General features: G+C 38.4%; 1 protein-coding gene across 1 annotated transcript in view; it reads right to left on the minus strand.

The window, feature by feature from the left end:
• LOC103280420 (uncharacterized) overlaps positions 1 to 14,722 on the minus strand; it is a 23,779-nt gene extending 9,057 nt beyond the window's left edge. Inside the window, exons 1-4 of the mRNA XM_008119389.3 lie at positions 14,057 to 14,722; positions 6,620 to 7,365; positions 3,685 to 3,846; positions 539 to 720 (exon numbers count right to left, since the gene is read on the minus strand). Of these exons, the coding sequence (XP_008117596.2) occupies positions 539 to 720; positions 3,685 to 3,846; positions 6,620 to 7,365; positions 14,057 to 14,171 (1,205 nt within the window). The 5' untranslated portion in view covers positions 14,172 to 14,722. The remainder of the gene's footprint in view (positions 1 to 538; positions 721 to 3,684; positions 3,847 to 6,619; positions 7,366 to 14,056) is intronic.

The following is a 14,722-nucleotide window of genomic DNA, read 5'->3' on the forward strand; positions in this document are numbered from 1 at the left end:
AGCCTACAAAACTATCAAAGTGCATTCAGTATTTTCATCCTGTTTCACTGTTCTGATTATGATATGATTCTTAGGGAATTTGTGATTTTAAAATGATAAACTGCACTTAAAAACAAAGGATGTAAGTACCGTACTTCTTATTTTCTAAGAGGTACATTCTTTAAAAGGCTGCTATGTATGTCATGCCAACCTAGCAGTTCGAAAACATGCAAATGTGAGTAGATCAATAGGTACAGCTCCAGCGGGAAGGTAACGGCGCTCCATGCAGTCATGCCAGCCACATGAACTTAGAGGTGTCTATGGACAACGCCGGCTCTTCGGCTTAGAAATGGAGATGAGCACTAACTCCCAGAGTCGGTCACGACTGGACTTAACGTCAGGGGAAACCTTTACCTTACTATATATCAGAGATGGAATTTGCACGTCTCAGAAACTCTGGTCCAGCAGTCCAAGGTTTATGGCTCCAAGTGGTCATAAAAACACCTATTTCATAATGAGCCTTTTAAATTAAAGTTGTGGTTAAAAAGCAGCAACTCACCTTTGCTTGATTTTTTCACTAATTCCTCCTATTTCTGGAATAACAGAGAGGTCAGATATATTTCCGTTCTGAATAAGTAGGCTGTTCAGTCTGCTCCACCCAGGAAAATAATTCTTCATTTCTCGGTATGAGCTGAGCAAAACACTGGCAGCACCACAGGAGCAGTGCTGTATAAAATACTCCTACATTGGGTGGAAAAATGAGATATGTTGGTGTTAATTGTGCAACTTGTAAATGTATGTAACTGGTGCTGCAGGCATTCATAAACAAATACATATTTTGCTCACCTTTTTTTTTTTCAAATTTGCACTGCAAGCACCAACAAGGCAAACTGTTAGACTTTAAAAATACATAGAATGACTTCTGGAAGAATCACAAACACCTTTTGGACCCCTTCCACACAGCTGAATAAAATCCCACATTTTTCTGCTTTGAAGTGGAATATACGGCAGTGTAAACACAGATAACCAAGTTCAAAGCAAATATTGTGGGATTTTCTGCCTTGATATTCTGGGATATAGGGCTGTGTGGAAGGGCCCTTGGTTTGCATAGCTGTCATGTCAAATATACAATGGCAAGAAACACATTTCTAAAACATTAGACAAAAACACAACTTCGAATTATTCAGCAGCTACATGAATATAACAGAAACAGACCAGAGGAAGGAAATGACAATTGGGAGGAAACTAAGAGATCACATTCTTTTCCCTCCTCTGATATTGTCCTGCTTTATGACTTTGACAGAGACGTAGCATATTGTTTGTACAAGCTAACCTATGGAACCTGTTTTTTTCCAGTTCTCTGCTTCAATGAAACATGTAAAATTCAAAGGAAAAATAAAATTGGTGTTTTAGGAATACAGTGTTCCCTCACTACTTCGCAATTCGCTTTTTGCGGATTTGCTGTTTCGCGGTTTTTCAGTAAACTCTAAAAGAATATTATAAATCATTAAAAAATTACAATTTACAGGCTAAGGAAGGGAGGAAGGAGAAGCCCAAGCAGCAACAGGAAGAGAAGGAGGCGATTTATCAACACACAATTGGTTGATAAAGATTTAAAATATTGTATAATTACTAAAAGAATGTATAAATATATAGCATCCCTACTTCGTGGATTTTCACTTATTGCGGGTGGTCCTGGAACGTAATCTCCACGATAAGTGAGGGAACACTGTAGTTCATGTTGTATAATATAACTATAGGTATTAAGATGTATCCACAGATCCACATCATAGTTTTTCACCAAGTACCATAAGGTGGTTTACTTTCATGGGGCATTTTGAAACCGTTCCCACAATGCTGGACCATTCCAACAACTATCATGTCAGACTACACAGAAAAGCCATTGAAATTCACAAGCATGTGGACAACTTCAACAGAAAGGAAGAAACCATGAAAATGAACAAAATCTGGCTACCAGTATTAAAAAAAAACTCTAAAATCAAAACAGTAGATGGGAACCAACACTCTGAGGGCAGAAGACAGCTAATGACTGAACAAAGGATGCCCCCAGGCAAGAGACAAAACCTTTCCAATGCTAATTAGGGTGATTAACTGAAACATTAATGCTGGCTTCCCAGTGACAAAGGACTCTTGCCACACACTCTGGACTCTACACAGATATATATTCTTTCCTTTCCTTACTTAGTTTATCCATACCTCACAACCTCTGAGGATGCCTGCCATAGATGTGGGCGAAACGTCAGGAGAGAATACTTCTGGAACATGGCTACACAGCCCGAAAGACATACAACCCAGTTCCCACAATTAATACTCCTTTGTCTGTGTACTTGCTCATTGGTGAGCCCACAAATTAAGCCAAATTCCTGCACATCTGCAACTTTTTGCAGGTCTTCGAACGACTAGCTTAAAACATGAAAAACCAATTCCCCTTGCAAAATGGTAACTATTCCAGGAAATGTCAGAAATGATCCTGCAGCAGAGACAGATCACACAGGGCAAAAAAAAGCATACTAGGATGCTTCTGCCCCAGTTCACCCATGGAGCCCCATGCCGCCCATAAGCCGACGTAGGGTGACTTCTGGTGAAGCTCCCTGCGTGAACTGGGACGGCAGCATGGTGGGACACTGACGCTGACAACACAGAAACCTCCCCGTAATCCATAATGAACAATGGGGTTTTGGCAAACTAAAGCCATGCAGTGCTGCTTTCCCAGGTGGGATGGGCAAGCGTCAGTTGGTGGCCAGACAGTCAGGTTTGCCCCGATGCCGCCCAGATTCCCCACAGAGCCTGGTAAATAACAACGCTGGACCTCATCCATGTGATGAGGTCCCTAGATGACAGAAAGAAGAAAGAAACATTGAGAGAATCTCTTGGAAGGAATTCTGATCACCCAATATTTCTTTTTTTTAAAAATGTATTGATAAATTATCCTATATGTTCTAATTTTTTAAATAATAGATATGTCTTCGCCTAGTCATTTAACCAAAATCAGTCATGCCGGCCACATGACCTTGGAGGCGTCTACAGACAACGCCGGCTCTTCGGCTTAGAAATGGAGATGAACACCAACCCCCAGAGTTGGTCACGACTGGACTTAACATCAGGGGAAAACCTTTACCTTTACCTTTTTTTATGTTTTATATGCTTAACTTTCACATAGTTTTATATTGATTGTGACATTCCTGAGTTACATTCTATCCCATTTATTATGACTTGTTTTATTTTTTGGGTGATTTAAATTGTTTGACTTGTTATGTGTTTTATTATTATGTTATTGTTTTGTTGTAAGCTGATCCACATCCATTTGGGAGATTAGACAGGATATAAATAAAACTTCATTCATTCACTCATTCATTCCTAAAGAGTCTTGAGGAGATCCACATCACGATTCAACTTATACTTCCCATATCAACAATCATGTATAAGAAGATCCCAGACGTCTAAAGCATTTGCATGGATAAGATATTTTGAATAACTATGTCAGCCACATCACACCCGTATTTCAGTCTTGTCCCAATCAATCATGCTACCAATGCAACAATGAAGTGTCTACTTCTACTAGTAAATCTGGGAATGTTGCACCAACATACATTTCAAAACAACAGAGTATCTCACACTGCATCAGTGAAGCAATTAAAACATTTTTTTTTTTGGTTAAGGTAGACAGATAAGATAGTCTGTTACCTCCTTAAGTTGGCTTGTTCTCTGTTCCTTCTGTAAAGCACAAATTTCTTTCTGTAATTTCAGATTGTGCTCTTGTAGCTGTCCAATCTTTTCAATAAGTTGGCAGATGTGCTCTAGGTAACCCAAGCCTGAGCCACGTGCTTTGGCATTTTCTTGGTTGACCTACAATGAAAATAAAATAAATGACAATTGGATATTTTTGTGAAAAAATAAAATATTGCTTCTCTATACTGGTCATTTAAGGGGACACTCCTCAAGAAATCTGCTCAGAACAGATCAAGATAAAACAACATTTGCTCCATTTAAGCAAACAAGTACTTTTACAGTCAAGTTCATGGAAAAGAACTTGTAAAATCGATTTAATTTTTGCTGAGTGACTCCAATGAACATACAGTAGAGTCTCACTTATCCAAGCTAAACAGGCCGGCAGAAACTTGGATAAGCGAATATCTTGGATAACAAGGAGGGATTAAGGAAAAGCCTACTAAACATCAAATTAGGTTATGATTTTACAAATTAAGCACCAAAACATCATGTTATACAACAAATTTGACAGAAAAAGTAGTTCAATACACAGTAATGTTATGTTGTAATTACTGTATTTACTAATTTAGCACCAAAATATCATGATATATTGAAAACATTGACTACAAAAATAGCTTGGATAATCCAGAAGCTTGGATAAGCGAGGCTTGGATAAGTGAGGCTCTACTGTATAACACAAAGTGGTCCTTGGAAGCAAAAAAAAATCAGGAAAAGAGAGCTAGATAAAATTGCCATAAATTGTCATGGAGACTCAAAGTTCTAATTTGATTTCCCCCCAAAAAAATTATTTGTAATTTATCTGCAATTCATAATGTTTTTTTCTTCTTTGTAGGGGGCATTATAATAATCTTTGTTTAGTGTATTTGATTCCTTATTTACTCTGCATGTATTTTCCTGTACATTTTGTAGCTTTTTGTCACGGCCTTGGGCTGGCACAATAAACATATTAATTGACTGAAAAATAACTTGTTCACAAAGGTCAAGAATTTTGACATACACATAACATCTGGACTTATAGGAAGGGAAACACTTTTAAGTTGCAATAATCTTGTTTTTCAATGTTAACTAATCCTTCAACTATATAAAAAAAATGTAATACTTTTATCAAAATAGGTTACCCCCTTCTTTTCTTATCATTTTGTAGTATCTTGAGTCTGACTAGTTCTCTTCCCTTGCAATAGAGAAAGGTTGACAATGTTTAAATGGAACATCATTCACTATAATTGGTAATGATTTAAACAGAAATAACATCTTAGGTAACAAACACATCATCTTGATTGTTGAAATTTTTACCCATAAGTGATATTTTAGACTATTCCACCTTTGTAAGCTCTTCCCATATTTTATCATAATAATTATGCAGTAAGTTAAAAATTTTGGTAGAGACATTTACTCCCAAATATTTCACCTTATGAACAATTCAGAAACCCATTTATTGGGGGATTTTTTTGTTTTTGTTGTTCCTCTTCAATCAAATTCTTAGCGGGGTATAAATAAACATAATAATAAACATAATAATAATAATAATAATAATAATAATAATAATGCTTGGGAAGTGTTTGACTTGTGGTTTTGTGATACGAAATCCAGCATATATATCTCATTTGCGGTGTCATACTGTCTTTGTGTCAATAATAATAATAATTCCCCATTGGGAGCTTACTGGGGATGGGGAGAATTCCGGCACTTTGCCATTTTGCCTTCCTCCAGCGCTGATGGAGTAAGACTTGGCCAAATTCAACCAATGGGTTCCTATGACCAGTTGAGGATTCGAACCCTGGTCTCCAGAATTACAGCCTAATACTCAAACCACATGTTAGGTATGCATGAAGAAGAATCCTTTTGTGTGCATGACTGTGCTGAAGGCTAGTGTTTGAAAATGTATGTACACACATAACTTAATTTACAAAGCCTCTGATAAAGAATCTTCTTTTTTATGAAGGCTTTTTATGCCCCCTCCTTCCTACTTTGTTGGAAGTTTTTAAAGGCATCAGCATGAGGAGGATGGTGAAGGAGCCTGGATATACACACATTTTTGATGTTGGATTACAGAAACATGTCTGCAATAGACACTGCAATAGAGCTTGAATAGATGGATGGATGGATGGATGGATGGATGGATGGAAGGAAGGAAGGAAGGAAGGAAGGAAGGAAGGAAGGAAGGAAGGAAGGAAGGAAGGAAGGAAGGAAAGGAGAGAACAGATAAGCTACCCACACAATATTAGAAATAGATCTATACGTCTGGTCACCAAAATTATATACCTACAGTATACAAATAAATCATTGACTCTGTTGTTATCATTACTAATGGTTTGGAATTTCTGGATACAATTCACAAATTTTATTCATTTTAGCTCAAGGAATAGCCTAATAATTCTGGCTACAAAATGTTTGTATGACTTTCTTCATGGGCTATTAATTAAAAGAAGGAACAATATGCATACATTAACCATTTTAATCAGAATATAAACAAAATAAATACCAGCATTGCTTACATACTTAATATGCCTTGTATTAATTTAGAGAGTACCGTAAGTAAAGTCTATGTAAATTAATACAGAATGGAGATAAATACATATAAAACTGGATTCTCCCTGAGATGATCTGAAAGTTCACCAAAAGAAGTGTGAACAGCAAATGACTGTTTTCAAAGTTACCTGTCATGCAACACCTGCTGAAATCTCCTCTTCTACATTTCACCCAGCAGTGCTATAAGATCTCTAGGAATGTTATCCTAGAAAGGAAATACCCGAATAGGGCATTGAATCTCTGCACTAGCCAGTGAAATAGGTTTTCTCAGTCTCAGTTTTTTCATTGGGAGCTCCACCTCAACAACCCTATAAATTCATACTTCGCTCAGAACAAATTGGTATGCACCAAAAGTCCTTACCTTACTGAGCTTACAGCAGGCATCCATGTACTCATCCAAGCTGTCACTTGTGGGATACCGTCTTAAGGGATGAGCAGGTAATGTCAGTTCTTCTAAGTTGTCATTTCTGTAATCATCCTGAAAACTTTTCTCTTCTACAGGCATAGTGGGAAGGAGGGAGGAACTGTCCTCTTTGCAAATTTTACCCTGCAAACACTCTACTTGGCTGCCATCCGAAAAAGACTGCTCAGTATGCTTTGTATCCTGAAAATCAGCATCCTTGTTCAAGGAAACTGCAAAAGTCTGTATCTTTTCTGCATTGTGTTCTTTTGGCTCCTTGCAGTCTGAAATGCAGAGACAGGCATTCACGGGGTCTTTGTTAGATATCATTACTGGGGAGGAAGAGGCACTCAGAACTCCAGAGTCACAAGAAGAGTCTCTACTGTGCAGCACAAAGCGCTTTTCAGAGTTGGCTCCATGAGGCAATGTCACACCAGAATCTTCCGATTCCAAGTTGTCTGATCTTACAACTTGATCTTCTGGTGTCAAGGTATTGTGATGAGAGAGCATGGCAAAGTACTCAGTTTTTACTGGAATATCACTTACAGTGACTGAATTTGCCTGCTGCTGTTGCAGCATGCAAGATCCCAGGATCTCTGAAGGGTCTGAGGCTGCAGGAAGACCTAGCCTTGGTCTTTCACCCATTTCATTGATTGTCTTCATCTTTTTCAAAATCACCTTGTCATCAGATGGTGGAGTCTTTTTGCCTAACAAAACAATATAAATAAAGAGTTCAGTCATGGAGAATCACTGGTCTCTTGAACATACTGTATATACTCGAGTATAAGCCTAGTTTTTCAGCCCTTTTATTAAGACTGAAAAGCCCCCCTTGGCTTATACTTGGGTGAGGGTCCTGGTTGGCTTGTATTTGGGTCAGCTTATACTCGAGAATATATGGTACATTTATTATTATTGGCATTATTACATTTATGATTTTTCTCTATTATTGTTGCTACTTTTACATTTATTTTACTCTATTATTATTATTATTATTATTATTATTATTACATTTATCATTTCACTTTGATCTTATTATTATTATTGCATTTATTATTTTACTCTATTATTACAAGTATTATTTTCCTGTATTATTATTATTATTATTTTACTCTATTATTATTAAAAAGATACATAAGCACATTTACATTGAAGAAGATGAGAATAATGATTTGCTCAGAATTGGACAGTCTTATCTTAAATTTGAGCTTTATGTAAATATTCAAAAACATTTAACCTACGGATGCCTCAATTAATGTAATTTTATTGGTATCTATTTTTATTTCTGAAATTTACCACCCTCGGCTTATACTGGAATCAATGTTTTCCTAGTTTTTTTGTGGTAAAATTAGGTGCCTCGGCTTATATTTGGGTCAGCTTATACTCAAGTATATACGGTACTTATCTAAAGCTATGTGCATCATGTTCAGCGACAGAACGTGATGTTCAGAACCCACTCAGTCTTCTGTAACTTATACACCTTTCCCATAATCTTATAATGTGAAGAGGGATATGAATGGTAAAGTGTGTGGGAACCAGTATTAGCCAACCCAGGTCCTGGAAGCCTTATTGTCAAATTTTGACCAATCACTGGGCTTTTTTTATGGGCTCAGTTGCGGTTGCAGGTAAGTAAACCTACAACACCTGTGGACAGATTTGGTGTTTGCTGAAAGGTTTGGATGTTTTCAGTGTGATTAAAAAATTATCTGAGGGTTTGGGAGACTTCTGCACATTGCCACCCAGATCATATTTTACTCATCAAGTTGTAAATGGTCTGAGAGAAAAGAAATTTAATGGCACATACTTGAATGTAACCTCTTTTGCAGACAACCCAGAGGAAAACCAAACTCAACTAATACATAAACACTCCACACTATTAGAGCAGAGAATCACAAATATTGAACACTTTCCCGTACTCAAGACCCTCTGATAGTGAAATAGAAAGAGCATTAGGACAAGATTGTTAGCTATATGTCTTATGCTTCCCATTATTTTCATAGAATCAGAGTCGGAAGGGACCACAAGGGCCATCCAGGTCAACCTCCTATCATGCAGGAATACACATTCAAAACACTCATGACTATGCATGTTTGCATCCTTATAAAGCAAATTCAACACATTAATCTTTTTATTTATTTTTCTGTTTTAGTTTTGATGCCATTCCTCTAGCAACTACACATCAGAGAGAATGAACAAAATAATGTTTAAAATACTGGACCTAAAACTAGAGATTCAAGTTCAAAATCCTGTTTATGTGCCATCATAAATAGTGGGCTACTTTAACCTTTCAATACTATTGTGGAGACTAAAAACAAGCGAGAGACCATGTAAAGTGGTGTACATTCCTGATGTTGTTCATCCTTCTCTTCCCATTCTGGACAGAATATCTGTATTCTGGAAAATGGCTTGGAACAGCAACTTTCCAGACATTATACTGTACTCACTAAATTCACCAGCTGCACAAAATTAGAAGGGTGAGGCGACAAAAACCACAAACATTTCCACAGGCACCATTTCATACTACCTAATAATAATAATAATAATAATAATAATAATAATAATAATAATAATAACTTTATTGTTCTACCCCACCTCCATCTCCTCAAAGGGACTCAGGGAGGCTTATATGGGGCCAGGGCCAGGTGGTTACAGACAATATAAAAGACACAACAATATATAAACAATTCAATAAAACATATAAGAATCACAGTAAAACATAGATAAAAACCTGGGTAGGCCTCTAAAAATGAGCTGGGCCAGAGAAAGTGCATATAGTGAAGAATGTAAACTGGGGGAGAGGTAAGTACCTGGAATGATAAAGGACTAGGGCAGGCGTAAACATAGGAACTATTTCCAACTGAACGAAAGGAATAAAGTGCAGAGATACTGTTAAAACAACAAGGCGAACCCTAACCATAAGGACTGTTGGAAGAGACAAGTTTTCAGGCTCTTCCAAAAAGTTAGGAGGGTAGGGGCTTACCTAATCCAGGCAAAACATCAATTTTCCAGGAAAGAAACCAGAACACTAATTTCTCAATATTCATATCCATGCAACCCATCAGTTACAGAAGAATAGAAGGGAGAAAGATGTAACAATTCACAAATATTCCACCTTTATATAAAGTTTGGGGCAAATTATGAATTATGGAAAATTATCCAGAACGCCAACTTTCCAGGTTGCTGTTGTTGATTGTGTGTCATTAAAATATGTCCTGCTGATGGTGATCCGAAGGCAGCTCTATCTTAGAGGTTTCTTGCAAGATTTGTTCAGAGTGGGGTTGGCCTTTCTCTGCAGATGAAAGAGTGTGCCTTGCACTGGTCAGCTAATCTTGTGGACCTGCACAATGGAGACCTCTCTCTTTAAAAGTCCATGAAAGCTGGAACAATTAACTCTTCCTCAGCCTGCTCAGAGGAATTTTCTTGCACTTGTTTTGCAGACTAAGAAGTAGTAGTTCATTCCATGAGTGCTACTTCAATGCTTGAATGAGGTAGCTGTTGGGCACTGCTGGGCTTCAGCTTGACCGCTGAGCTTTCCACCAGCATCTCCTCATCCTTGCTTTCCAAGCTATTCATAACTGGGATTGACCTTGGACAAGTTATAGTTCACACTGCATTCAGAGAGCCTTCTGACTCCTGCCAACAATGAATCTGGACCAGACATGGCACACAAACCTCCCCCCCCCCCCCCAACACCACCACCTCCAATGACCAACCAAAAATGCTAGAGGGGCTTGGAAGGGATTGACCGTGGACAATGGGAGTTATAGTTAACTCTACATCTAGAGAGCCCTGTGTTTCCCACCAACAATTGATTTTGACCAAACTTGGCACACATACCTAACATGATCAACTTTAAGTACCGGCAGGGTTTGGAGGAAATTGACCCACAATATTGGGAGTTATAGTTCATGCACATCCAGAGAGCACTATAAACCCCACCGACAAAGGATCTGGACCAAACTTGGCACACAGACACATCACGACCAACTTTGAATACTGGTGGGGTTGGTGGGTGGGGGTTATTGACCTACAATTTTGCATGTTATACTTCACCTGCATCTTTATGCATTTTCACTTAACATTTTAAATAATGACAATGTTTAAAGGTAAAGGTTTCCCCTGCTGTTAAGTCCAGTCGTGTCCGACTCTGGGGGTTGGTGCTCATCTCCATTTCTAAGCCGAAGAGCCGACGTTGTCCGTAGACACCTCCAAGGTCATGTGGCCGGCATGACTGCATGGAACACCGTTACCTTCCCGCCGGAGCGGTACCTATTAATCTACTCACATTGGCATGTTTTCGAACTGCTAGGTTGGCAGAAGCCGGAACTAACAGCGGGCGCTCACTCCGCTCCCTGGATTTGAACCTGGGACCTTTTGGTCTGCAAGTTCAGCAGCTCAGCACTTTAACACACTGAGCCACCGGAGGCTCCATGACAATGTTTGTCACCCACCAATCTGTCCCTTACTCCCCATCTGCACAGATATCACTGTGATCCAGAGAGACAACATAGCAAAAAGCAATTTTTCCTTGAAATTGCACAGCAAGAAGTGACTTTAAAATTGTGTTAAATTTACAAGAAGCACTTCATTGTTAACATGGTTGTATGTCATGTAGTGGTACACACTAGAATAGAGGTGAGTATGGATTATTTTGTTGGTGTAGAGAACTCTAGGATTTGAAATAATGGTGAATTCATTAGCAACAAGTCTATAATCCAGTGGAAAGTAGTCAGGATGAGATAATTTTCACTAAATCCTAGGCTTCTTCTTTACATGTCTTTTTCTGTGCCTCATTTCTCTGTATTTGTCTGTGTTTGTTCCCATTCTCTTTCCCAGAACAGTATATGAGGCCTTTCCTTCATGCCACACAAACACACACACAAAACCCTTTCAAATCACAAAGGGATCTTATTTTAAACAAATGATGACATCTGTGTTTTCTACCATGTCCAAGAAACTAGTCATTTCCTTTCTGAAACAATAGGCATTTCCTACTTCTCTGATTAACTCTGCCTTGTGTGTGGGAAAAGATATTTGGGTAACCAAACATCACTGGAAATGCTGCTGTGACAAGTAAAGAAGGGAGCTTTTTGATTCTTCACAACAGCAACCTAACAGCTTTATCTAGCAGATGTTAGCTTCTTTCTACATTACATGTCCGCTATAACCAAGCACCTATGGTGCATTTCCTTATATAGATGAATACTCAGCTTAGGTAAATGCACTGTGTTTAGTAAAGTCATTATTAATACATTCACTAGAATGGTGATTCCCAAACCTTTCTGGTCATGAACCCCTTCAGAAGACATTTATTTTCCACAGGTCTCTAACTCTATTCTTGGTGAAGGTTCTTCAGCTTCCTGTCATGGCTTCACAATCCCACCTGATCTCCCAAAGGCTACCTCTTACACTGTTATTGATTCTCACATGGACCAAAAGGAAGGGATAATAGTCTCTTGGCTTGACAAGCCTTGCCAACCTCTCTGTCACATCTTGAATTTTTGGTCCAGGGAGATAGCATACCTTTTGAGTCATGCTGTTAGATCCTCAGGGAGCTCTGGCGTGGACTGGTCGGAGATGACTAAACTAAACGACTGAGCAGCAGTTAGATCCTCAGAAAGAGGTCCCCTATGATCATAATCACACATCTTCTTGGAGGTTTGGCAAGAGCCATTCCATGTGCTGACTATTCCAGGGGCAACTGTACATTCCCTGAGGACATGTTTTGATTCATTTCTTGTTCTGCGTCATCACTGATGCTGGATATAATTTTGAATTGATTCTGTAGCTCCAAACTTACAAAATGATTCCTGGACATATTAGTTCTATGTGTAATATTCATCCAAGTGTCTTTCTACACCCTGTACTTGGGGCATTACCTTCTCCTCAAAGAGATCCCCTGTGTGATTCTCTTGCAAAACAGAGTGTTCTGCTGTGTCCAAGGCAACTTCTTCCTCCGTAATATGTTGAAGTGTGGATACATAGCCTCAGAGCATTGGACCGTCTCTTCCAAGATGGCCACTAACTTCCACTTGCTGCAATAATCGCTACGGTATCTACATAGCTTTCCAAGAAGGGTACCATACAAATTTCAAAGAAACCATTCAGATTATGCTTTTTGTTTGGTGAGCTGCATGGGTAGACTATACTGGTTAGATTTTAAAATAAATTCAGGAGAAACTTGTCTGATCAACGTAATTGTTCCCCCTTGAAAGTTATTCTCCACACAATTTTGTGATTTGTCTATGCAAGATAAACAAGAACAGTGTGCTGTTCCTGAACATGGGATCTTCCTCTATTGCTCCACAAGAATTAAGCATTCAGAAGAGACAGATTTAATCTAACATTTGGATTAATATAAACTGTAATTCTTAAAGTCTGCCTTCAGTTCTTTAACACTCCTAACTCCAAATCATTCCAGTGAAATCCCGTACAGTTGCCATAAATTGGAAACAACAATAGCAACAACTCTGAAATTCATGGCGTCACCATAAATCAGCAGGTCATTTTTGTGCATGCCCATACACTCACACATAAAAAACATGAGGTTAAAAAAAAGACTAAATGCTACTACAAGTGATCCACCTAGTTGTTATGAGAGGGGAAAAGGCCCTAATAATCAAAGTTTCATGTCTCTCTGGCCTCTATTCCCAATCCGTTTCCAGATTAAGAATGGAGAGTATACATTCTCTCACATTTTGGCACTATATCTGGCAAACAATCACGCCTAATTGAAAGACACAATGAAATTCAGAGGATTTCTAAAATTCTGTTAAATTTCTGCTGGAGACCTTGTTCCAGACTGTGAGGAAGGGGAGGTTGCAATAAGAAAGCTATAGTCATACTGATTCCTGTGGAAACACCAAGTGTGGACTCACTGCGTAATAAATGTTTCCTCTTAGGCTTGTTGAGGGAAATTTCTTTATCAGTGTAAGAGGACAGGTTTCTTCAAATTCAAATTGCTAGAAGTTCTGAAAAATGTGCTTTAAATTAGAAATATGAATTCATCAGACCTAGATTGTACTATCTTGGTCTGATAAATTTAGAAAGTCCCACTATTGCTATAGATTAGAATCTTGACAAAGAAAACTTTTTAGTCATCACCAAATAACTTCGGGTACCTTAGGATTCAAAACGGTTTAATCACAAATTAGTGCCCAAAACATACAAAAACAGTTCTCGGTGCCCTGAAATTCAAGTAACAGGAGAAACAGTTACATCTCTGTTCCAGTGTCAATTTTCAAACATGCTGTAACACACAACATCGCTTTGATATCACAGACATTGCCTGAAATACTATCTTGTTTCTACCATAGTCCTACCTTGGTAACAAAACCATCACAGATCTTTAAGAGCAGCACTGAAATCTATGAAATATTTCTGTATGTTTTGGGTACTTACTTTTTTTCCAGGGAACACTGATTGTGAATGATTGTCGGCAGTTGAACATCCTGGATCGTCTAAACATCTGTCTGTTGGAAGAGTACTCTTGTGCATTAAGGTTCGTCGGTGACATGTAGGAAAGCCTTATGAATCATCCTGCTAGAGGGAGTTTCTTGAGATGAAGTCCAGAGAGCAGTAGAAAGGCTTTTAAAATTCCAGTCTATCATCAAGCTCTAAAAACGCAATGTGAAAGAGAAGAAACTCACATGTTTTGTCTTCCCATCCAAGCCGCAAAGCAATGGAGGCAGGTATCATGGCTCACACAGCTTAAAGCTTTTTACAGAAGCCATTGCTATCAGAGAGCTGTTCTTCTGCAAACTGCAGGATTGCGACTAGGCGGGTAGGCAACTGTGACTTTAAAAGGGAGAAGCCCTGTGGAATGCATTTCCCTGAGCTGAAAAGTCAAGATGACTGGAGGGGTTTCAACTACCTTAGCTCTTTCCTGAGAAAATAAGATGCCAATGTGCTTGCATAATTTTACGTTCTGTTTTTTTTTTTTTTGAGATTTCAAAATGATTTACATAGGGAGGGGGCAGAATGGAGTTTTTTCTTTCCTTCCAGCTTTCCTGTTTCCGATTCCTGTTTTCACGGTATGATCCTATTATCTATGGAAAAAAAGGACAA

The sequence above is a fragment of the Anolis carolinensis genome, chromosome 3 (assembly GCF_035594765.1).
Source record: "Anolis carolinensis isolate JA03-04 chromosome 3, rAnoCar3.1.pri, whole genome shotgun sequence".
NCBI classification, from domain to species: Eukaryota; Metazoa; Chordata; class Lepidosauria; order Squamata; family Dactyloidae; genus Anolis; species Anolis carolinensis.